General features: G+C 41.1%; 1 protein-coding gene across 4 annotated transcripts in view; it reads left to right on the top strand.

Annotated features, from left to right (window-relative positions):
- The window catches only part of phactr2 (phosphatase and actin regulator 2), a 48,839-nt gene extending 26,990 nt beyond the window's left edge, over window positions 1–21,849 (top strand). For 3 of the 4 annotated variants that reach the window (XM_084376140.1, XM_084376142.1, XM_084376141.1), the window contains 12 exons: window positions 4,252–4,437; window positions 5,888–5,962; window positions 6,362–6,502; window positions 7,934–8,179; window positions 9,898–10,429; window positions 10,648–10,823; window positions 11,315–11,471; window positions 11,827–11,882; window positions 13,996–14,057; window positions 14,466–14,603; window positions 16,375–16,451; window positions 17,386–21,849. In XM_084376140.1, the coding sequence (XP_084232266.1) occupies window positions 4,252–4,437; window positions 5,888–5,962; window positions 6,362–6,502; window positions 7,934–8,179; window positions 9,898–10,429; window positions 10,648–10,823; window positions 11,315–11,471; window positions 11,827–11,882; window positions 13,996–14,057; window positions 14,466–14,603; window positions 16,375–16,451; window positions 17,386–17,401 (1,862 nt within the window). In that variant the 3' untranslated portion in view covers window positions 17,402–21,849. The remainder of the gene's footprint in view (window positions 1–4,251; window positions 4,438–5,887; window positions 5,963–6,361; window positions 6,503–7,933; window positions 8,180–9,897; window positions 10,430–10,647; window positions 10,824–11,314; window positions 11,472–11,826; window positions 11,883–13,995; window positions 14,058–14,465; window positions 14,604–16,374; window positions 16,452–17,385) is intronic. The other variant, XM_084376143.1, reaches the window with a different exon arrangement.
- Window positions 21,850–25,889: the final 4,040 nt, after the last annotated feature.

Below are 25,889 nucleotides of genomic sequence, written 5' to 3' on the forward strand. Positions count from 1 at the left end.
TGGGAGATCTGTGTTAAGTGGTCATGCTTTAAAGGTGTACTATGTAGTTAAGTTTTGGAAAAGAAATTCTGACTCAGAAGGCTATATTAATAAGGTTTTAATTAATAATACAAGTTCAAATTTATTTATCTTGAAAACTGAATAAACAAGACATTCTCAGAGAAGAATAAAGTCCTCACAATAATGTCTGAAGCTGGAAAGGTGGCTACTTAAAAGGTTCCTGCAAATATTAACAGAGTATAACCGTATGAAATAGTGTCGTCCTTTTGAGGGCAGTTTGTTTATTCAGTCAAGAAAATGATTATTGCACCTTTTTAAAATATAAAACATTGACTGTTGGTTGGAAACAGTAAACGAGCTGCATTTATTTCGGATGTTTTATTGACCTTCCAACCACCCTGACCTCATGGACTTTGTTACTCTATAACAATGTCACCTGACTTTGTTGTTTGCCATTCCTTGGTCCATCCTCCCCACTTTGGGAACCACTGGTCTAGAGCCAACTTATTTATTACATACCACATGTTTAGAGTTTAAATATGACAATGAAACACTTTTGGTTATGTTACATGTGGGTCAAAGGCAAGTATTTTTTTTACCGGTGCTGAAAAAAGGCCCGCAGACAGGGAGGATAATGGAGACACTATGCAGAAAAAAGCCAAATTCAACAGCAGATGTGACGACAGCTACATAAAATTCAGTTTCATGGTCATTCGGGATGCAAATGCTCCAAAATAGCAAGCTCACAAGACTTTAAAGCACCCCCCACCCCATCTCCCAGTCCGTCAGATAAATGATAGCTCTGCTCTGATCCATGGTGTCAAAAAGGTTGCGAAACCCCTTATCTAGAGGACATGATTACTGGATTTCCTGTTGACAAAGGGAACATAACTGATGCTGTAATGAACACTGCAGAGTTGGGCAAGGATCAATTGAAAGTATAATAAAGTGGCTGACAGATAACTCAAAAAACTTGCACTGCATGTGTATGTCATGGGAATGCAGGCTACTAGAGACTCATTTCCTGTATTGCTACACGCCGCATGAATCTTCCTCTTTTTCTTAAAGTACCCACTAGTTTGTCTTACCAACTCAAGGATTTGTTCAGAAAGAAATGAAAAAGGTGATGAGTCATTTGTCGTCTTCTTGGCCCATTCTTGTCTCTTCCTTTCTCTTCTTCCTATTTTCTTTTCGCTGTTCTCTAACCTTAACAATAATCTTTCTTTGTCTCCTCTCCCCGGTTTGTGTTTCCTTTCTCTTCTTTTTCTTTCTCACTTCTCTGCTCTGCAAGTAATAAGTCTGTCCATTGTCCTTGTTTGGTTCCCACTAGAGGTTTAATAGTTGGGATAATGGCGATGATAATCGCTGTTACTGATTTTCCCATCATTAGCGGCACAAAGCAGCTGCTGAAATGCACCTATTGTTGCGATTTGATATCAACACAGGAACAGGAAATGAGAGTGTGTGTGTGGATGCGTGTGTGTGTGTGTGTGAGAGAGAGAGAAACAACTAAATTGGTGTCTGGGGAGAGCATGTACTGCGCTCTGCACTGCACTTTTCCATGTCTTCGCTCTGGGTTTTTGTGCTCTTAATTGCAACGCTGTGTATGTGCATGTTGTTTTTGCTACGTCCCTCAGCAGGGAGGGTCATAGGGTGATCATATCCGGTTGAGAGCACTCATACCTGCCTAGTTTTCTGTCATGCTGTGATTTATCGCCCTGCAGACCGCCAAATGCTTTAAATCTTATCTCAACATTTGATGTAATTCAGTATGCTCTTACTGAGACAATACATTGATCGGCCATCCCCAGTAAATAGCAGTCAGAGGCAATTTATGCTCTTCAGCTTCAGCGCATGTCCATAAGTGAGGTGTATTGAGCACCAGATGGCCACCAGCATCTAGCATTGGCATCAACTGTCTGTCAGCGCTGATGAGAGGGTATTGATTGTTCTCAGTTCAGCCGAAGGTTAGGATATGTTGTTGCTCCACCAGAGATGTCCAGTGAGAAGATATTACAACTACAGTGTTCGTTTATCTTTCATACAGTGGTTTTGGTGGTCTGGTTTAGCTAACTAATAATTATTTCCTGCCTATTGTTAAATGTGCTGAGCGTCGGGTTCATCCAGCCAACTTTGCTGAGTGTGTTTGCAGCTTTGGTCTGTGTGAAATCTGGGAGATTTCTGCTGACCATGTTGCTGCATAAGCCTCTTAGATAGAATTGCGAAAACAATGTTGCCTTTTAACAAACCTTAACCTTTATTATGTTTCTGTCAGTCGTTGTTGAGAAGGACATGAGCCGAGATCAGTTTGTCTGTGTGAAGGTTTGTTAAGACTCGACTGTAACATCTTGACCCATCAGCAGCCACAAAGCAAACATCTGATTCAGTCACAGAAATGTTTAATCTGTCAGCCAAAAGTTAAGACACCAAACGTCTCGTTCTCTGATGTCTTAGATATGTCAAAGAGGGACATCACTTGAACGAATCCAATGAAACTGTGCAAAATGGGACATCCCATTTTTAAATGCTGATATGGTGGAATAGCTTTTTAGGCATCAAAATAAGAATGTGGTAGATTTGACAAATTCCTCTCAAATGTCTGTTTACAGGTCTGCTGCTGCATAAGTGAAAAAGGTGAATAAAGCATTCTGTGGCGCCGGAAGGGTCCCTCGTAAGCGCAAGTTGTAGTTTGAGACCACAATTTTGGAAATAAATCATTTTCAAAATTAGGTGTGTGGAGTTAGAAATTCGTGAGCTTACTAGACCTCTGTAGCTTGTTCCTCATGCACATTAGCCACCACTAGCATAACACAGAATCTCAAACCAATGCATTGTGGGAAATGTAGGCACCAAGTTTGGACAAGGATTAAAAATGTGTGGAATTGAAAAGTATGTTGTTCTGCTGCATCAATTTTGGTACTAAAATTGTCTGTAATGAGTCTAACAATTTAATGGGAATGCAATGCTAGAGATTCAAGATTCAAAAAACTTTATTGTCCATTGATGTAGGCAATGATGGAAATTTGTCTTTCGCTGTTGCATGGCTCATAAAATACATACAGTACATATTAAAACATCAAATACACTAAAAGATAACATAATACAATAAGTAATTTCATGTAGTTAAAAAAAATCTATGGAGTACTCCTTTAACAAATATCAATTTTAGGAAATGAATTCAGTCAGCCCCTTTAGTTTGAAACACAGCTGCTGTTAACACTGTGGGTGTTTGTCCTCCGTAATAACTAACTTAAATTCCCACTTCTTACAATAACTTCTCCTCCTTCTAACTGAATGAATTAAAGTAATTCAATAGAACAAATTGGTAGATTCAGGGAAAAAGTACTTGGAAGGTTTGTATGCAGAAATGCTTCTCTTTATCCCCGCTGGGCTCCCTACAGTCAGCAGGCTTCAGCAGTAGCTGTTATATAGCTGAAAAAACAAAAACCTTCCTCTGCTTCAATCTGAGGAATCACACACCACCTCTCTTTCCTCTGTGAAGCTACGCGCAAGCATGCACGTTCACTTAAACACACACACGCCATCCGCACACTGTCTGCAGTATTCCAGAGAGTTCACAGCACTTCTAATCTTTCAACGGGAAGAGGAGGAGTTGTGGAAGGACATGGATCTAGCCAAAACACACACACACACACTGCAAATACTGTGCTGGGACAGAGTTAGAAATGATATTCCCGCTTAGCCATCAAAAAGAGTTTTAGAGTTAAACAAGTTATTGATGCAGCAACACACCTCGATATCGTTCATGACGATAGTTTCAAGCCTTTCTTTTTAGCTTTTGCTAAGCCAGACATTTTTAAAGGGTTAGTCTGTGTAACAACTTGTATTGAACATACATTATGACTGTAGCGGGACCTAAATCTCAATGTGCCCTCATGGCATGTTGATGTGGAATACATATCCTGATACTAGTTTATTGTGAGTTGCCCTCAAATTTCACCAACATTCTTCATTTCATGTAATAACAGGAATAATAATGAAACTAGTCAGTGTTTTGCAGTATGGATGAGTGAACACATTAGTCCAGCATTAGATCTTACTAGAATACTTTATGTTAATAATTCATTTTATACAATTTATAAATAGATACCCAGTAGGTGTATTATCTCCATGTATCACAAAACATGAACCCTCTGGTCCATATAGAGATCTGTGGTGCATGCTTGTGTGTGGAGCTTGTATCATGATTTTTAATGTCATGTTTGTTTTTCCTCCGTGTGTGTCTTCTAGTTGATGGGTTGGAGAAATCATCATCCCTGGCCAGCTGTGATGTAGTGGTGGACAGCGCCACCAATACCCAGAATGCCCATGCATCACGGCAGCAGCGAGGCAAGCTGTCGTCTCTAGGAAAACTGTTCAAACCCTGGAAGTGGAGGAAGAAGAAGACCAGCGACAAGTTCCAAGATCTTTCCAAAGGTAGGCTGTCTTGTGTGACACAGTATGGACAAGCGACGACTGGCTTCTAATGTGCTCTCCTAAAGCAACAGCATGGCTTGTGTTTTTGGATGCATGTTGAACATTAAGTGTGAACAGCAGCAGTGTTTGGAGCAGAAGAGCTTTAAAAGGAGAAGAGTGAACACTTTGTTTCTCACTGATTCATTCCTGAAGTTTTGGCTGGGAAATCAAAAAGTGAATACAGAAAGCAGAGACTCTTTGACAGCTGCCAGGTGCACTTGACCTTTTTTCCTTTATGTATCTGTATGAAGGTTTAATGCCTTCGTGTCAGTTGACTTGAGGCTATGTCAGAGGGCCAGCTAGAGCGCATCACACCTGGAGCTCTTGTGGATGAACTTGTGAACCCTGAGAGTGTTTTATGTTTCTCACTCTTGTAGCACTTTTGGAGTCAAATCCCTTTCATTTTTAGTCAGTGATTTCTTCTCTTGATTATCTTCTTCTGATGAGGTTTGCTCAGGTGGGATGTCAAGGCAATTTCTGGATTTTGTTCAAAAATCCTTTGCTATTTAAAGCTATACAAGAGCGTTAAATGTTGAATACTACGTTCAGTAATGGTGGCTATGGATGGTGACATAGCTTTATTAGCTCTGCCAGTTAGGTTATGTTTTCACTTGTTGTCTTTCACTCATATCCTTTTAGGTGCTTGTTTTGATAAATATGTGGTTGGGTGGGTGGGTGGTTGGTTGGTTGGCTGGTGGGTTGGTTGCAGCTCTACTGAGTGCCATTCTTGTATAAACACTTTTTACATTTAGAATTGGGAGTATTTGGCTTTGAGTGTAGTGTTGAATCTAATCTTTTGGTTTTCAATCCAGCGCATGTCAAAAATGGTGAAAATTCCCATTATTTTTTACTAGGCACTAGGTGTTGCCTTCAAATTCTTTGTTTCATCCAAAACATCCACCCAGAACAAAAAGATAAACAGATAACTATCAAATACGACTAAGAAAAAGCAGCAAATCTTCACATTTGAGTATCAGAAAAAGTTTATCTAACTAGTTGCCTATTGTTTTTATGCGGATTGATTAATTGACTAACCTTTGAGCTCTATTTGTGGGTTCAACCATGAGTGTGCTCATTCGGTGGCTCTGCTGTGTAGAGAAAACTCATAGTGAACAAGGCAGATTGATTCCTTCTCAAGAAATTTGAGCAAAAAACAGCAAACAGCAGATGTAGGAGGATGACAGAATTATCTTTGTATTACTTCATCTCTGGCTTGATTTGTGATGTGTCTCATGCAGTGCAGAGTGGGGATTGCCATAAAATGTTCACAATAAGGGGAGGGAAATAGCTGTTGTGCAATAGTTTTGTTGATTTATGTGTGAATGAATTTTATATATAAGACTAGATAAAGGGAGAGCACATAAAATCCCTCTGTTGAACCACACACTGACCGTGATGTTCGTTGTTTTAGTTCTAGAGAGAAAGATTTCCACCAGACAAACGAGGGAGGAGCTCATCAAGAAAGGAGTTCTCATCGTTGACCAAGGTTTGTTTAATCATTCATTGACAGGTTTCTTTATTGTTTCCACATTTCCATTTGTGAAATGTAAAATCTCATTGCAGTATTTCATGATTTTTGAGGATAAAGAACAGGAAATGATGCAGCAAAATGCACCCGCTGTCCAGCATTTAAAATGGCTGTGATGATGTGGATGTGGAGGGCGATGATGAAGCTGCAATTACAGCTCAAAAAATGTTAGTTGCTTAAAACACAGATGGACACTTTGTCACTTTGACGTTGATCTTTTTAAAACACTTTTCTTCCTGTTTTTCAGTGTCCGTTGCTCGTATAAACAGTTGCTTGAAAGCTTTCAACTGCTTTCGAACAACATTACTGAAAAGCAGAAGATTTCCATTACAGTCACAGTTTTATTTTCTCTTCTAGATGAAACTATCAGCAGTGAAAATCTGAATGGCCATGCGACATCTAGTGTCACCTCAGAGGAGGTCAAAGTTCACATCGAGTCTCCAGAGACACAGCAGGAGGAACAGGCCACTGGGCCCGTCAACACAGAGGACAAAACAGGTAACTGCTGGATCAATTACTGGCTCTCACAAGAGCTTTTCTTCTGTAATATATAAACTTTTGTCAACAAAAAGTCACTATGTGAATACCAGCACAGTTATCCAATGGACCACACTTTGGATAACGCATAACTCATCCATGGGAAAGCCACCAGTATATAGAGATATTGATACTGGTACAAAAGAACTGGTCCTTTCTACACAGCGAAGGGAACATAAGGGGACAAAATGTATTCAGGGGGTAAAAAAAAAAATAAGCGTGGAGAAAAGCTGGTTACAAAGAGGCTCTTTCTCTCCAGAGTTTTAATGATCATGAAACCATTTTACACCTCAGGCATATAAATGTTTGCACCAAGTTAATAGTGTTTTGTTCTGAGACATGGAGTTATTCTGAATCCACAGTGGTATTAATGTGTGAAGTACTCCTTAAGTTAATTTGGTTGAACAAATGTAAGCGTAATTGTTAATTCATTCTCCCACACAGAAAGTGCTGAAACACGTCGTGTTACTCTGGAATGTGGGGCTTTTACAGCCCTTTAGCATATCCACTTTTATATGTTCGAACTAAACGTTGCAGCTTTTTTTAGACTTCAGTTGCTCTAAAGTCTTTTCCTCTCGGTTGTGGAATGCATTTGTATCGGCAGCAGTTTTCTGGCTGACATTGAATCCTCTGTGGGATCTCTGACCAGGTTTAATGTGTTCAAATAGATATTCCCATTACATCAGCCTGCAGCAGGCTGCATTCACAGTCTGAATAGAGCAGTAGCGATCTCCTAATGCCTCCCTCCGCCTCAGGAGACAGGCCGCTGTTCCTCTGTCTGATGCTGCTTAAGTGTTGTGCTGTTCTCATCTCAACCCTGTTAGCATTGAACCTGGAGCCATTTGTTTGTTCATTTGTCGATAAACCGAAGGGCACAGGCAACAAACACTGCAAATACAGTAGCAGAGCACACATACCTTCACACTGGAGGATGGGGAAGATTAAAGAGACAGTTTACCGCATCAGAAAAATATATATTTTTCCACTCACCTGTAGTCCTATTTATCCATCTATGATTACTTCGGTGCAAGTTGCTAAGTTTTGGAAGGATGAGCTGTAGAGACGTCTGCCTTCTCTCCAGTATAAAGGATCCATCTAGTTCCATTATATTCAAGAGAGGGCAAACATCTCTACCAACTCACACCACAACAATTTGATAGGTAAATAGCACAACACAAAAAACATGATACTAAAAAAGCTAATCAAGATTAACAGATCTATCGGCGTCCATCGACAACATCAGCCCACCCCACCTCTTATCTTTCAGTCTCTCTTCTTTGCTTGTCTGCATGTCAATTTGTGCGTCTGTTTGCGTCTTTCATCTTGCTTTCAATCTCTATATTAACTGCTAAATACCTTACTTCTCTTTCCTGCTTCCTCTGATCTGCTCAGAGAGGTCTGATACTAAACCTCTTGCCCGAGGAAACCAGGTGAGACCTCGAGACGCTCAAGCTAAAAAACAGCAAAGTGCCACTCTGCCCGCCTCTTCCAAAACTGCGGGTGGCACTGCACCCACAACCAGGCACAGAGACGGTGCCCTTGGGACTAAAAAGACAGCTAAAACCACAGGCAAGACAGGCTCATCCACTCAAACTAAAAGTTACGCGCGGAGCACTAACACCATTAGTCGCGGGACTGGTAAGTTCAGCTAGTTGGGACTGAGGATGCTCTTCCCTGCCTGCAGCCCTGCATGGAAAATGTGCTTGTATCACTGTTTGAAGGGAGAGAAGACACTCTCATGTCATCTGCATCTGTAAACCATTGCTTCATGTATGCTCCCTCATGTAATTGAAGTGTTAGTCAAGTCAAGTTTCTGTCAAGTGGCTACAAAATGGTATTTCCCTGTCTCTCCCTCTTGCTAGTGTCGTTTGCTCATTAGAAGAGATTTCCTGTCAAGTGAGTAACTGTAGGAGTGTTTTGTTACGATCTCTCTGTCTGTTTTCTGAGAAAGCAGAAGTGAAGATTTATCTGGCCACCGCTGTAAACGCCCCTACAGTGAATGTATATATATGTGTGTGTGTGTGTGTGTTTGTAAGAGGGCATGTAGGGATTGAAGTCAGTGTAGCATGGCCTTGATAAAATGAGCTTAGACACACTCATGTGGTTTTGATTGATAGCATGACGCTCGGGCATGATCGTTACCACTGTGTGTTTGTGTGTGTGTGCTGTACTTCTTTGAACTACAGCATAGTGAAACTAAACACCACAGACCCCAGACTATGGCATGTGACGTTCATGCAGCCTTTTCTGAAGGCCTCTGTTTATTTTTTGTTGAGTTATTGGGGAAGTGGGACAAAAGATGTTTCATTAGTGTTTTAATAACTTTTTAAGTTCATCCATTTCCTCGGGCTGCTTTTACCAGCAGACAAAGACGCTTCACAGATACTTAAAGGATGATTTCATTCAGTACTAACTATTCTATATTAGTCATAGTTTTATAGATGTGATAACAGATGGTCATTTAGAAACTGAAAACTATTGTGCCTGGCAGCATGTTCTAATAGGACTGCCTCAGGCCAGATAAAGTGTGAAAACACTTTATATTTAATTTAAGAAATTATATTTAATATTTTCTGTTTTAGTTTTGCATTAATTCAATAAAATACCTTTTAATCCTCTGTTTATGTACATGAAAATCCCACATAGCCATCAAATAGCTTTATTTTAAATCATATTTGGTGGCGTACAGTTTTTGCACACCTGAAGATCGACATGTGCGTAGGAGAAGACCGAGGGCTGACAAAATCAGGAAAAAAAAAAACCTCCCGCACACTGTCTACTTCACTTGCAATTAAGTTTCATGACAGCTGTGTTTCGGTACGTAGACCTTTATCAGGTTATCAGGAGAAAACCGACTAACGACTCAGAATGCACCAACTAACAGCCAGACAAAGGAGGCACAGCCTTTTTAACAGCAACCCACATTAACTTTCATGCTAAAATCTCCTTTTTTTGTCCAGTCCACATCTTGTCCTGCACGTTAGCATGTTGAACGAGCGACAAAAAAAACATTCATCAGTGAGAGGTATGCTTCTAACATCAATTTGCAGACTAGCTAGCTAATAACCTACTGAGCTGAAGCATAATAAACAGTATGTAAACTTTGCAGCACAGATTGGTCAACTGTGTCTCTTGTTTCCCTGCTGGGGCTCAGCCTGCAAGCTGAGACAATAAGGCATTTCTGATTTTGTCCCCACAGAACTTTTTTTCCCTAATTATTTAAAAAAATGTTTTAAAACCACATTGACTGCAAAAAGAGAAGAAGAGAGTTTCTGTTTATGTAACCTTGATGTCCTTAGTAGTAGCTGGAGGATAGAAAGAGTCTAATTATCCCTTCTCTGTTTTTTCCTGCTAAGCTAAATCCTCCCATCCAAAGAAGACAGGAGGCACAACAAAAAACGCTTCTGCTTCCACCTCCACTCTTCGTTCTCGTGTGTCTAAGGACACCAGCGGTGCAGCACAGAATGGCGGGACAGATACAAGGACCAACCGGAAATTGGACACTCCCACCTCTTCCTCAGTACCTCAGAAGGCCTCTGCAGAGACTCCTAGCCAGCATGGGGAGTTAAAATCCTCGCTCCTTTCCTCTGACACCAAGTCTGCCTCATCAAAGGAGACAGAGGAAGGTAAAGCTGGTTCTCAACCTGCTTCGAGTCCTAAATCTGCTCCCAAGGCCTCTGCTGCAGGTGAGGAGACCCAAGAAGGTATGGCTCCTAAACCTACAGTCCAGTCTCCCCATGTCAACAGTGCTACAGAGGACACTTCCTTCACAGAGAAGGAGACGGACAGCAGCTCAAAGGGGGAGAAACAAGGAAAAGCAGGAGGGGAGGGAGGAGAAGACGAAAAGAAGAAAGGAGAACCGGAGTCTGCTGAGGAGAACAGCCTGAGGTAAAAATCAAGTAAAAACACGAGAGTTAGTAAAACATTCCCTATGATACATTATCTACATGTAGTCATAGCTGTAAGCTGATTGGCAATAAACGTGCAATTTAAATTAATTCTATGTAATAACATAAAATATCACCCTTTGGTGCAAACAGCTTTCACAAATCTCTGGATTTCAGCAAATGTGTGTGCTCACTGTGTCTTGATATCGTTTCCTGCAGGTCAGCAGAGAAACAAGCAGAAAAGCCTCAAGGCCTCAGTGTGAACACGGAGCATGCGGAGGTGACGGTGATCCCCGATAGGAAGAGATACAGCCAGACGAGCGACTCTGACTCTGACGGACCAATCCTTTACCGTAATGAAGAGGAAGACGAGGAAGATGACGAGTACACAAACAGTATGGCATTGGTTTTGTAAAACATCACACAGGAAAAAGCCTGCATGTCACCTTCGTAACATTTTAGAGAAGCTCCTTGTGACTGATGATGATGATGTGTTTGTATGAGGCTTTTATTATGAATCTGCTGTTTAGTTATATATGCACTTAGGGTACAGCTAAGCCTTTGAAACAGAAAATATCAGTAGTAATACCAGTGAGGGCTAATCTCTGTCGACCAAAAATAGCTTGTTGATCAGAGTTCAAAGGAAGTTGATATGAATTGAGCAAAAAGTTCCAAGAATCATATCTGTACATGATTTCTGCATCGCTCCTTATCTGCGGATGAACACTCCCAGCGTACTAATACTTCATTTCCAAAGACATGCATCATCACGTAATGGTTGCAGTGGTCGATACTCCATTACTATCTGCAGCTGATCTCGAACGTAGATTGTTTCGAGGCCCTAAGATCCCTGTGACATGTTGTCCCTGTGGCGTCTCTGTTCCAGACCCTCTGGCCATTAAGATCCGCCGACGAGATACCCTGAACATCAAACTGGGGAACCGACCCAGCAAGAGAGAGCTGGAGGAGAAAAACATTCTGCCACGGAGCTCCGAGACAGAGAGGCACGAGCTTCGCCAGCAGATAGGCAGCAAACTAGTCAGGTAAACACTTGTACACACACACACACTCCGCATGCTGTGAAAATGAAGCTAGGTGTGATTTTTCATCATAGATTTGGCTGCTCTGTGGGGCAGATTTTATTGGTGTAGTCGTGGGCGGTGTACTTGTACAAATGATGCACGATTAAAAAAAAATCTGTGTTGAAGTTTAGTTTGGCCTTTTGTGCCAGATGAGGCAGCAAGGCTTCGGTTTAACACCAACAAAGGGTGTGAAATTGTCTTTACACAAATGTCACTGTGATAACGCTTGTTGTTTTTCTCTAGAAGTCAGTGTAAGTTGTAAATCTTTTCTTATCTACTCCTTGTTGAGTATTTGAAAACAGTTTTCTTTTCTCAGGCGCCTGAGCCAAAGACCCACCACAGAGGAGCTGGAGCAGAGAAACATCCTCAAGCGTAAGTTTCTGAAGTGCACTTTAAAGTGGGGGATGATGTGATGTACTAGTTTGATGATTATCATGATGTTTATAAACTTAAATAGTAATTTAGTATATTTTCTAGCTACTGCAGTAGCAGGAAAATCTATATCAGTCAGTGGCTTGTTAGTCTGGCTCACCAGATGTAGTAACGTGGTGTAAGTCTGCAACTGGCTGCCTATATCAGTGAACACTGTCCTCCCCTCCGCTGTCTATCTATTACCGTCTTCAAAATCCCGGCTGCTAAGGGAAAAAGCAACAAAGACCTCCGACCCTAGCAACCTGTAAGCTGAAAATGGCAAGTTACCCTAACCCTAACCTGGTCGCAGCAGCTGTTACCTTTACTTTCGTGGGGACTTTGCTTGCCTCGCCATGTGCAAATGTACACCATCACTGCATCCATAAGGGCTCTGACCAAGTTCAGATCCACGGCTAGCGGTCCCCAAACCTTTTCTCTGGGCCTCCCCTTTTTTTAGATAATAATATTTTCAAGCTAATATCTAGAGACACAGAACGCATTGTGTTCTCTTTTCATTACCCACCACTGTGCTGGTCAAGCTGAGGGCAGGATATGCCTTGTCACATTTAGTCTTTGTTTTGGCTTCTTTGGACATACTTCTGAAACTTAAAACTTTGGAGAGACGTCCGGCTGTAGAATTTGCTTAGAAACTTGCATTTGCCATTGTCGTTTCCTGCAGCACCACTACACATTTCTAAGATTAAGTATTAGATGATCCTGGGTACAACAAGGTATTGTGGTGTTCCAGTTGTCCACTTTAGTCGGAGGCAGCTTGCCAGATCCAGCCTTGTGTGTCACATTAATCAGATCGATGAGACAGATATGTCGGCCTAGATTATGAGTTACTGCCTATTAGAACCTGATGTGGTCCGTCACACTGAGGTCTGTATTGTTTTACAGTCTGCCTCGGGACGTGGGTTCATACAGCCTTTGCTTTGGTCACCACATTAGTTGAAGTGAGGTTAGTTTATGTCAGTTAGCAGGCTGCGTGTGCACAATCTACACACTACCAACCAACCCTGATGAATATTAAACAGACTGTCAAACATTCAATTTTGTTTGTCATGGTACTGAGCAGAACTTAAATGATTTCGCTCGAGGGATTTAGCCCGTTTTCGTGCCAGTTTTGCATTTCAGAGACTTAAAAGAGGTATTTAAGCTTTGGGTATTACAATATCAAAGTCTAGTTGCTCTCAGCCTCACTGATGCAATTCAAACAGCTTTTTCTTCTTCTCAAGACCGAGTAGGTTATGTAATGTCTGTTGCTTTATGCTAAGTGGAATAGTAAACAGCCCACAATCACAAGTTTGTAGCCTGTGGATAAAATTAAGACTCAGATAATCATCCAATCCGTAGGCGGTATATTGTAGGTTATTTGTAACATAACTCAATTCCAACAATAGTAAAAACATGACTACCAAGGAAGTCACCTGAACAATATTTTGTTCATCCCTTTGACCTTTGTTTATTCATGACTGCACACTTTCATTTCTTCAGGGGTGTAATTAAATATACAGCAGCTGTTAACTGCTAGACTGAACCTTCACCTTTATAACTGACTGGTGTAGTGATACTGATCTACAGATGCAAAACGTTGCAGTGTCTTAAAACTGGAGCCAAAACTTCACAGGGCACGTTAGCGTGGTTGCACCTTTTGTGGCGAAATTTGCTGATTAGTTCGGTTTACAACTTCAAGCCAAAGACCAAGATGAGATTTATTGCGTGACAGGGAAGAAACACAGAAAGAAAAAAGTAGTTTTGCACAGAAGACTTAGGTGGCTGGTTTCTGTGCCGTGAATCCCAGGCAGCTTCTGTTTCAACCTATGATGGCACCGCTAGAGGTCGAGGAGTTTACCTGCATCCCAGGCCAAGTCATTGACAAGCTGTTTACACACACACGTAGATGTATAGTACATATTGTACATCCACGAAGACAGTTTACCGTTTACGTCAAGGCCACCACATAACCACTTGCATGCTTTAACATGGCGAATAACCGCCTTTATAAATAGAAGCAGAAGCTTGTTGCAGACCCAGAAGGTGTGAGTTGACTCTGTCACTTCTCTACATGCAGAAAAGAATGAAACCGAGGAGCAAGAAGCCAAGCAAGAGATTAAAAGGAGACTTTCCAGAAAGGTAATGTAAACACCAACCACATACACACGCACACAAACACGAGCGAGAACAGAGAGGACACAGTGAGGCTATATTTAGCGACTAATATGTTATGCTCCACCTTATGAGTCACGGTAGGAGGCTGTAAAGATGTTTTGTGTGGAGGAATCAGTCCATCTAGTGGACACAGATGGAACTGAAACTTTCTTTCAGCTGAGAAGTGAGTGGGAGTTTTCAGTCTCTATCACAACAGCTGTGTCATAAATGATGCTTCCTGGAAAAGGTTTTAAGATAATCAATACAGGGCACGAAGGTGAAATGAAACATCAGCACATGTGCCGTATTTTAGACTTTAATATAAGTCATACTTAAATTCCTGAATTCTGATGTTTATAGTCAATATCTTTTCCTCTTCCTCTGTGTGTGTAGCTGAGTGTGAGGCCGACAGTGGCAGAGCTCGTCGCACGCCGGATCCTGCGTTTTAACGAGTATGTGGAAGTGACAGACGCCAAGGATTACGACCGGCGGGCAGACAAACCCTGGACACGGCTGACTCCCGCTGACAAGGTGCTACAGTTAATACGCTGTCGTAAAGTCTTGATTTTGTAGTTTGTTGGTTTGATTGACAGCTTTTTTTGCTTTTGTAATACTGTCAACTTATCAATCTGTTACAAGTCTTTGTTGTATGTTCTATAAATTAGATTTATATATAGTAAGCCTTAAAATGTAAGTGAACTACAGGGGGGTAAAAGATTTCAGAGTACACTGCATGGCCAAAAGTATGTGAAGCACTCCATCCTTATGTGATTGTTGAATATTTAATTCCAGTGTTGTTCCCTTCCAAATGTTAGCTGCAGGGATTTGTGGCAGTTCAGCCACAAGAGCACTATTGATGTTGGGCAATACTGTCTGGCTCACAGTCTATGTTCCAGTTAATCCCAAAGGTGTTGGATGGAGTTCATGTCAGGACTCTGTGCAGGCTAGTCGAGTCCACATCTAACTCAGAAAAACCTTTCATTTACAGTATGTGCCTCACTTGGTGCACGGAGGCATCGTCATGTTGAAACAGGAAAGGGTCATCCACAAACTGTTGCAGCAAAGGAGGAGGTGGAATACTCTTCTCTAAAATATTGATTTTTAGCCTAAAATGAACTGTGAAAAACAGGCGCAGACCAAATACAGAAAGAATATAAGTGCATGCTCCAGGTCCAATGTGCAGATGTCCTCCATGTCCTTATAAAACCTCCTCACAGTCGGAGAGAAGCCCTCAGGGAGTGCTGGAGGGCAGTGTCTTTGTCAAGTCTGCCCTCTGGTGTTCATTTTATGAACTACACAGCACACACACACAATTCCCTAGTCCAGTAATAAACGGAGTGATTGAAGTAGAGCTCAGTTCAGTTGTAGGAGAAAATGTCAGATCTTAGTTAGTGATTTAGAAAATTTCTGTTAAAAACATTGCATATAGAATAATATAAGCATCCTGATTATCGTTGTGTACTTTAAACGTTTTTGGGCGTCCCCTGGTCACCCATAGTAACCCTGTGTATAATGTTACAACGCTTTGAACTATGGGTAATTCCCTTAGGCGTTGCTGCAGAAATGCGGACTTACAGAAAGTGGCCATAAAAGGCTCAAAATGTCCGTGAGAGAGTCCTCGTCCAATCGATGATTTGACAGTGTGCAGCCCTAAACCCTCTTGGACTTACCAGGAATGCACCTCAAAGTCTGTGAGTGTAGACTCTGGGATTGGGCCCTAATACCTATTCTGAACCCTCACAGACTTTAATTTGTATCACCTGTATAATCAGTACATGTGCCTGAGTGCAAGAGAGAGGGACAAATACTGTATGATGAAATAGTCAGGACAACGTGTCACCTGGGGCAGTCAAATGTAATATAATGTAATGAAACTAAGAGTCTGTAATTAACTTTACACATTAATCATGTATATTTTATTTACTGTTAATGGCAGATAACAAATCAACGTAAGCATGCCCCAAGAGAACCAAGAGCAAGACTCCTGTCTACTTGGTTGTACATGTAATCTTGTTCTTGCCAGCACAACACTTTAAATCATGTTCTGTCACCGTAACAATAATTACACCATGAATTGTTGGTGGTTCGCTGAGGTGATGTCTGGAGCGGCGCAGATTTATGGAAAGGATGCATAAAGAGCTCAAAATGTCCACATGAGATGTCACAGACTGGATGTGATTAGGCTGAGTTATGGCTGTGTTTTCATGGTGTGTCAGATGGTGAGGTGCAATTGTATCATCCTTGTGTGTGTATGTGTGTGTGTGTGTGTGTGTGTGTGTGTGTGTGTGTGTCCATCCCTCAGGCTGCTATCCGTAAGGAGCTGAACGAGTTCAAGAGCCGCGAGATGGAGGTTCATGAAGAAAGCAAACAGTTCACCAGGTACTCCAGCGGTCGATGACCTCCACCATTTAGCTCAACTCTGACCGTATCTTGGCTTCATTAGCAATTTATCAGCGTAGATCCTGCAGTTTATTAGCTCACATCGATCAATATTTATATTATTCTGGTTCCCCCAAGCCATTTCCCCTAACCTCATTAAAGTCATGATATACACCTGGGTCGTCTTCAGCTCATTAGCCTCAGGCATTGATTCAAAGTTCCGGTTCACTCGCTTATATGTTATTAGATCTGTGTGACATGGTTATATATCGTATTCCTGTACAGAGTGCAGAGAGAATAACTCCACCAGGAAAAACTAATGTGCACAGTGTATATATATATACACTGCATAATGTTTTTATAATCAATCAATCAATTAAACAAGCATTTTAAAACCAAAAAAATGCAAATGGAAATCTTGAGTTTCTCTTCAGTAGTGCTTCTAAGATATTTGTTACTTACACTTGCATGAGGGTTAAGGTTGTATTTGCTGAATTAAAAAATCAAATCAAATTCAAAGCAGCTATTGCGATGGATAAATCTCATTTGGTTTTTAGCAAACATCTCCTGTGTGTGTTACACCTTAAAGCTTTACCAGGCTTCTTTTCACAAGTCAAGCTGCTGAGGAGCACACAGGTCTAAAGACATATTGTATTGTGTATTAGATGTGAGAACAGAGTTGTTTCTCTTTCAGGCTTGATTTAATTCCTATGTGTTGCATTTCCAACCAGACAGACTCCTTAACAGTGAAAACCAATTGAAATTCAACAGTTACCGTTTATTGCGGCTGATTTATCGATGCTTTGACTCCACTTGAATCCTAGTGTCTTGTAAAATACTCATCAAAGAGAGAAAGGTGCACGATAATTGAGTTATATTGTGTATTAATGTACTGTGTTTTCATGAATTACAGCCTGTGTGTTTGTGTTTCCAGATTCCATCGGCCCTGAGCGCTCTCACTGCCAGCTGGACGTCGGCACCTCTCCGCTCCACAGCTCCCAGCAGTCTCCCGGCCTTCCCTCCAGACCCTCAGTACACAGCTCAGTCCACTTTGCTTTGGGATCCTCTTGCACCTGATGATATGTATTTCTGTCTATAGTGACAGCGTCGGGTGTGTCTTAAGGCCTTGGCCCATCAATGGACACCAGTGAAACATTTGCACATATCTTTAGTCAGAACAGTGGTGTGTAAAGCGCTCTGAGTAGAACCGTTTATTTATTGTAGATGGCCAGAACCTGCTGGTATGTGATGTTTTTGTTTGTTTGGTTCACTTCAGGCTCCAGGGAGGAAAAATGGGCAACATTGCCCAATGCAGGAGTGAATGTGGCTCGGTTGTACTTAAGAGTTTTGTGATTGCCAGGAATGCCTTGTCATAAGCTGTCGAATGGCCATATATGGGCATCCTCCCTGTGCCGGAAGTGGGGGGCGATTGGATGTTTCCGTGCTGATGTCAGTGCCCATGTCATAGATCAGAGGGGAGGAGAGCCAATTTGTTCTGCTCTGATGTGCCTCTTGGAGCTGAATCTGAAATACTGCAGTTCATTTTTAGACATATTTAACGTATATTGCCACTAGAGGGCATTATATCATAAGAGTTATAGAATGTAAGGACGTGTATGTAGATAAAGAATAGCCTGCGAGTGTTGTATTTATGACTGCTGAGGGGCCGGTGGACGCCTGAGGCTCTTATAGTGAAGTGCAATGAAAATCACTCCAAATTCAAGCCAATTTTAATCCCTCAACACTCCTCCGGGTGATACACGGTGACCACGTATCATCTTTCATGCTGTTGTTGAGTGCAATCCTCTGATCATAAAGTGCTGGACTCGCTGTTTGGAGGGCTTTGACTTCAGCTTTTCATTTTAAGGTTTTTGGCTGGCGCTCTTGAGCAACTTGGTGCCAAAGAAAAAGCAGGAATTTGATTGTGTGTTGGTTTCCTTCTTTGTGAGTTTACAGGCTTCATTTTTCTTGACTTCATATAATGGTGTTATAATAGAGAACAGGCACTGAGATTTCTCCACTGAGGCAATCAACTGGCCACTTGGAGAATCAGAGAAGTACTTAATTTTTCCATTTCCTGGAACATGCTTTTACAATTTAATCAGACAGCCTTCGATAGAAACATAAGGTCAGACTTGCAGACAAGTGGCCCTTTAACATGTTGTCCTAACATGCACCCTGAATCCAGATCAGTTTTAATCAACACATTTTGATTTCTCTTGTGGCTACCAATTTTAAAGGAACTGTTCAACTTTTTGGCAATACACGAGAAACTTTTCCATAATCGATCTTCTCATTTAACTCCTGGCAAAAAATACATGTTAAAGTATCTCCCAAAATGTCGAACTCGTCCTTTAATATCACATGTAAGTGGCTAACACATAGCTGCTGTAAACATGTTAGTGATTTGTTTTCCTCCCAGCACATCTGGACTATGAAGGAGACTATGAGCTTGCTGACGTCCGAAGGCTCGTGTCCTCGTTGTAGATCACCAACTCTCACAACACACTGAAAAGGACGCATTTATTCTCCCCGCCCCTGAAATGTGCGACGGTCATAACATGAAGTAATGTACAGTGATGGAAAAGACCCAACAGTATTCAATGATGTCAATGTGTATGTTGTTAAATATTGATTATTTTGTACAGAATGTATATCGAGCATGTGCATACGTTGAAATCAATTTTACTACCAATATGATGATAGACTTTTGATGTGAATGTTTTAAGCTCTGATTTTAGTTTTTTTTTTATATTATCCCCATACAATGGTAATGAAGTGAACAGTTCAGCATATCAAACGCAGTCTGTTAAATAATGTCTTTATCAAACCTGTTTCCTAAGCAGACTACAGACGAGACAGTGTAGGTAGTGATGAAGTCCCCGTGGTTGTTTCATGTTCTGTTCCTCCTTAACTTTGACTGATGTCAGCAGGTATTTCATGGATGGTGACTCAGTTTAAAACCAATTTATAAACCTCTCTGGACCATTTAGGTTTTTTTTCACCCTGCACAAAGTAGAAAAACCCAACAAGATGCAACTTGAAACAAAATAAACATGCTCAAATTGAAACTACATTGGTTTAGGAATAATAAATATTATCTTCTTTTCTATGAATTTGAACATGGTGCAACGAACCAACAGAAAACATAACTTGTATAAAGGACCAGAAAGCTCTTTTATTTTAGACACTCAAATCAGAAGTCCCATCATGCCGGAGTAAACGTCAATATGCTGCTAGGATTTCTTTAAAAATGACTAAATTAAACCAGAGAAATTACAGCTGGTAACATTTATGTTAAAGGTGCTCTATATAAGAAAGACCCACCTGCCAAATTATCTGAGCTAAGAGCTCGGACCACCAGGGGACAGTTGGCGTTCTTGACTTTGAGACGATCATTTCTTTAGGAACAAAGTGGCTAGGGGCTAGCTGATTAGCATGCTAACTTCAATAGATATCTCTGCAACCCTATACATAGATTTCTTTGACGTCAAAGCTGTTATTTATTCACATTCTGTCGATAATTTTTGTTAATTTTTGAATGTTTTAAAGGAAATTCTTACATATTGCACCTTTAACCTTGCCTAATTAGCATTTATAAGCAGTATACTAGTCACTTAATAAATGGTTATTTACAGTCAGTGTTGATTTTTATACCAATACATAAAATTGTAACACGAAAACAATGTGACAAAGTGAAATGGGTCGCTTGTAGAGATGACTCTATAAAGAATTATCACATGAATCTGCCTCTCGACTTCACAGAGTTTAAACTCGTTTAATTGTCCAGCGCTCTCATAGTGTCGTTTTCAGCTGCAGAAGCCAAAAAAAGGGCTGTAAGTGCCCACTGTGCGCTACCTGCTCAGCTCCAAACAGCAGACGGACAAAGCTGATGCCTAGCTGCTGAGCACAGTAAAAGCTTTTATCACCTAAAGAGCCAGATATTTCCCTCAGGAACTGGTAGAGCCTGAAAACAGAAGTCAAAGAGAGAGAAAATTGGTATTAAATTCGCCAGATAGACAGAAACACCACGACAAATGAATGATGATGCTGCCCCGTACGAGGTGGATGTGTAAATAAGCGACAGATTATAGCGTCTTGTTGCCGCTGCCCACAAGTGGCTGAAAGAAATGAGTTATTGTGTTAAAATCTAATTGTTTCTACATTCAACTTCTTATCTGAAGCATCCACAACTGTTGAATAAACATAAATACTTTGATATATATTATTGATTAGCATATTCATAATCATAATAATTATAATGACACAGGCTTTGAACACATTTATAAATGGCTTTAAAACTGTCTGAATGATTTGTACATGTGTGTAAATGGTTAATAAATGCTTTGTAACACTAAAGATCAGGTCATGTTAATCAGCTGTTAATACACCAGTTATGGATGCGTCTTAAATCAGAGCGTGTTTAAATGTTGACAAAGGACATCAGTGTACATTATAAACCATTTATGAAGAGTTTATATGTTGCTTATAAATGCTAAATAGTGACATTAAAGTGTTACCTAATGAAAAGCTTTAGAAATCTTACTTGTTTTTTGTAAACACATGCAAAAACGTACTGTCTATCATTGAAATACTCACAGGGAGTCCTGGTCTGGACTATTACCACATCTATACTGAAGCAACACTGACGTATGGGTCCATATTTCAGCCCAGAGTCGAGTATAGCATCTACATTAAACTGTTGAGGGAGAGGATGAGCCTTCACAGACGGCGTCCAGTCAGTATTAATCACGAGGAGTGAGTCCTGTAAAAAACGTTTATGGCCGCCGTCTGTTTCATCTCATCTTGTGCGGAACTGTTAAAATGAAACACAATAAAAAACCTGCTGAGAGTTTAAACCCAAAGAAGCTTTCAGAGTTGTAACCTGGAGTCAAAGAGGCAATTTCAACAAGTGTTTCTCCAAACGTCCAGTTTAGTTGGTGAAAACACTCACAGACATTTTGACACTCGCTACTTGATATTAATTTGCAGCACTGGAGACTGTCGCCAGGTTTCAGGTCGTGGAAATGTTTACATTTGAGGGTGTCTGCTGCTGCGACAGTGTCTGAGGATTCCTTTATCACTTCCCCAAATCAAATCCCCCTATTTCTGATTGTTGCTGCTGTTGAGCGAAAGCCTTTTTTCATCGACATGCTATCTTTTCTTCATCTTGTGACAGGTATCATGTGTTGCTGGGGATTCACACTATAAACCCTCCAACTTTAGATTTCTTTCCCCACAGGACAGCAAGATGCTCCAAACAACATAACTGTATGTTTTGACACAAGATTGATCTTTAACGTCACAGGATGATGATGTCATATATCCCAAAATCAGCTATTGTTATGTCCAAACTGTGTATAATGTTTTTGTATATAAAGAATCGTGTAAAAACGTCTGATTTGTCAGCCTGGTTTTCTTTCCTTTCACTTTAGGTGTAACAGACTTGAGCATAGGCAGGAATATATCAATTAAAATGTGTGTAATAAGGATGCAAACAGCAGATGCAGGTAAAGACAGAGTATCGTTGTATTATTCCTGGCTGGTATTAGGAGGCAGATTTCTGAGTCCTTGAAGGCCACATTTCCTAATTCACTATTCAGAGACGCGGAATGGAAAGCACGAAGCTTAGTCTCAGTTGGGTTTTATGTTTAAATACATTACATCATTCCCTGCAGATTTCCTGGACTAATTAAAAACGGAGCCACATTTTTTTTTCGCTATTAAATTTCCACCGAGGGTCCAAGGACGGCCGTGAGAGAAATTTACAGCCTGTCTGAAAATGCGAAATCGTTGCAATTAGTGCCAATTAAGCCTTTCTAGGATGTTAGAAAAAAAAACTGAAGAAAGCCGTTAACTCAGCTGTTCTCGTCACCATCCATGTGGCCTGAGTTTTTGAAATACTGTCGAGGATGACGGCGTAATTTCTCTGAGAAATTTACAGTGAACTTTGCTGCGCTTTTTGGCTCTCACAGTTTCTTCTCGGTTTAGAAAAGGACAAACGATACAGCAAAAAGAGAGATGATGTATTTATGTATTTTTATTGGTGGTGTGGCTCAGGGGAGGATGGGTCTGTTGAGTCAGGTGTAGACGTTCATTGTGTCCAGAGGATGAATCCTATTGACTCCTGTGCCTGAACTTTCCTCTATCGCCACCATGAGGTCAGGACATTTGTGATTGTGAGTGAAACAGCTCAATAATTATCTGAGGGATTGCCATTAAATGGATCAGACATTCATGTCCCCCTCAGGATGTATTATAAAAACTTTAAGTTTTCATCTAGCGCCACCATCAGATCATTTTTTTTTATCAATCAATCAGAGTGGACACAGACGATGGTTTCCTAGGTGAAAGTCATGTTATTTTGAACCAACCACCTATGGTGACTTTATCTCTCCTTCTACCCCGTCACCTGACTTCCTACTTTGCTGCCGTAATTAATACTATGACCACTAGAGGTCGACACCTAACAAGAAACATAGCAATGGGTCATCATTAACTGCTTGCACAATCAACTTACAGGGTTGTTTTTCCAGTAAGGACTGGGACATCAGCTTCTTAACACATTTTGAGCATGTTCGCATGCGAATGTTAGTATTTACAACCCTGATGCCAGAAAAGTTGGGAAGCTGTGTAAAACATAAATAAAAACAGGAAGTGAAGTGTTCCTGAGCCCATGTAGTGATATCCTACAATCATGTTTCAGACGGTGGTGAACCGCGAGGAGGCCCCTTCTATACTATTACCAGTTACCAATCAACCTGTTTACCTGTGGGATGATCCAAACAGGTGTCTTTGATCATTCCACAACTTTCACAGTCTTTTGTTGCTCCTGTTCCAACGTCAGAATAAGCCTATATTGACAAAAAACGATGAGGTTGGTGGAATAAACATTGAATATGTTGCCCCTGTACTGTTTTCAGTTGCGTATATGCCAAAAAGGATCAGCAGATCATCGCATTAATCATGTTTTGCCGACTTTTCTTGGAATCAGGGTTGAGCTCAAAGCTCTGGTGTACTTTACTCCACTCTCACAGAGCCACTAGCATGGCTAATGTGACTAAAGTAATGTAGACAGTGACCCTGTACAGTGAAGTTAAAATGAGATGTCAACACTGACTAATCTGGTAATCTGCTCATGTTTCTCCTCCCATGTCTTTTCACACTTGTGACCCGGTTGCCGACAAATAAAACCAAGGGCGGGGACTCTAGTCTATTCATATCCTTTGCGTGTTGTCAGTTTAATTTGACAAATGCAAAATAAGACGATTCCAGTAACCCTAATAGCTGCTTCCCGGGCAGGGAGTCAATATTCAAATGCACCTCAGTCTGCAATATGCAAACACAATCTGACGGCAGGACTGAGAGATGAACCGCATTACTCTGCCGTGCCATTAAAACATCATTTTGCCAAATAGATTTCTGATGAATATTACAGATGGATGCGAGTTCTGTGAATGTTGTTTGTTGACCTCGTGCTCAACTGCACAAAGGATTTTGTGGTCTCTGAACCTTTGACCGAGTGTGTGTTTTTTTATTTATATGGGAATGGCCATTAAAGTATCCACTTTCAGCCCAGAGTACCAGCCTCAAGCTTTTAAAGAGGATGTGGGCATAATGGAGTTGGTTCTTAAGGAGAGGACGAGGAAATGAGAACGAGAGATCGAGGGGGACAAGGGACGAGGAGAGGCGGAAAGAAATCACAGAGACAGAGATGATGGGAAAGACGTGACTCACCAGTGGGGCTTACGTTCAACTTTAAAGTCCTTATCTGATAACTTGCTGGCTTTGGATTGATCTTACAGCACACGTGGGCTCCAGCTTGACCTCGGCGACAGGGAGGGTACAAATTGAAGTCTTTGATTCGCTCATGATGTACACCCACTTGTCGACTGTATTTATATTATCCTGACTGAGGTGATAATTGGTTTTATGGAGCAAAGGAGGACAGCGAGACACCTGCAGCAGCTGCTGTTTGTGTCCTGAAGATGCCCTGCTCGACCACAGCGATCATAAACCTCCTGCTCTCACAAACAGACACATTTCTTCTACCTGTGAGGACAAACACTCACCCCGTAAATCCTCACCTTTATCTTGGGCTTTGCTCGAAAATCCGCTACGGCCGCACTTTTCCCACCTGAACTTAAACCAATCTAAACTGAGCCTCTTTTTAAAAGTCTTCTCCAAAAAGTTTTCTCTTTTTTTTTTTTTCTCCCAGAAAGTGAGTCACACTCACCCCACGTTAATTAAGTTTCCCAGGCATGATGGGAAGGCAGCTTTGTCCCTGGCACACTGCCTGGAGGTCTCCGCTGTAATGCAGGTCTTCTACACAATTGAAAAAGAGTGGATATTAATCATCAGCTTAATACCCCGTGAGGACACAAAAGGGTGATTATTAGAGGCTTTATTCCACTCTGTACTGCTCATATTATAGTCATTCAACTTCTCCACTTACTTGCCTTCTTTGCACAATGAAGCAAAGGTTAAAAATATTTTACGGAGAGATGGAAAGAAGAAGAAAAAACGAAACGAGTGAAAGCAAATCAGCTGTCAATCTTTTGTGCTTTTATGAAAAGGTGATTGTGAAGTGATTGGTGTGGATTATAACCTTTATTTAAAAAAAGACTCACATCAGATTTGTTATCCAAATGTGATTACAAGGTAATAAAACCGCTTCTAACTCATTAAGTACTTTGTCATAAAGGTCCAGCATTCATTAACTTTCCTCCTCAGAGGACTGATTGACTCAGAGCTCCAATGTTAAGAAAAAAAAAGCAGTGAACGTGCCATCTTGGGTTTCCTCACAGTTGAGAAAACGTGATAAAGTGCCCTCTAGGGTGCCCTTTGAGCACGAATACATGATAAAATGCCCTCTAGGGTGCCCTTTCAGTGGACAAAACGTGATAAAGTGCCCTCTAGGGTGCCCTTCCAGTGGAGAAAACAGGATAAAGTGCCCTCTAGTGTGCCCTTTGAGCGGGAAAAACGTGATAAAGTGCCCTCTAGTGTGTCCTTCCAGTGGAGAAAATGGGATAAATTGCCCTCTAGGGCGCCCTTCCAGTGGAGGAAATGGGATAAAGTGCCCTCTAGGGTGCCCTTCCAGTGGAGAAAATGGGATAAAGTGCCCTCAAGGGCGCCCTTCCAGTGGAGAAAATGGGATAAAGTGCCCTAGGGTGCCCTTTGAGCAGGAAAAACGTGATAAACTGCCCTCTAGGGTGCCCTTTCATTGGAGAAAACATGATAAAGTCCTTCCATTTCACTATAAACTACATCACGACTTTCTGCCTGCTGGTGCCCCACCGCATACAGTTGGTGGCCCCCATTTTTTCCACTCCGCCACTGCTTCAAAGTGCCATTACTCCTCAGGATTTCTGTTTGCATTTAGTTCGAGAAAATGATGCCGGACAAGCACTGCTGCATTCTTCACAGGAAATATTCATG

This window comes from Pagrus pagrus, assembly GCF_965226575.1.
Source record: "Pagrus pagrus genome assembly, chromosome: 15".
Classification (NCBI taxonomy): Eukaryota; Metazoa; Chordata; class Actinopteri; order Spariformes; family Sparidae; genus Pagrus; species Pagrus pagrus.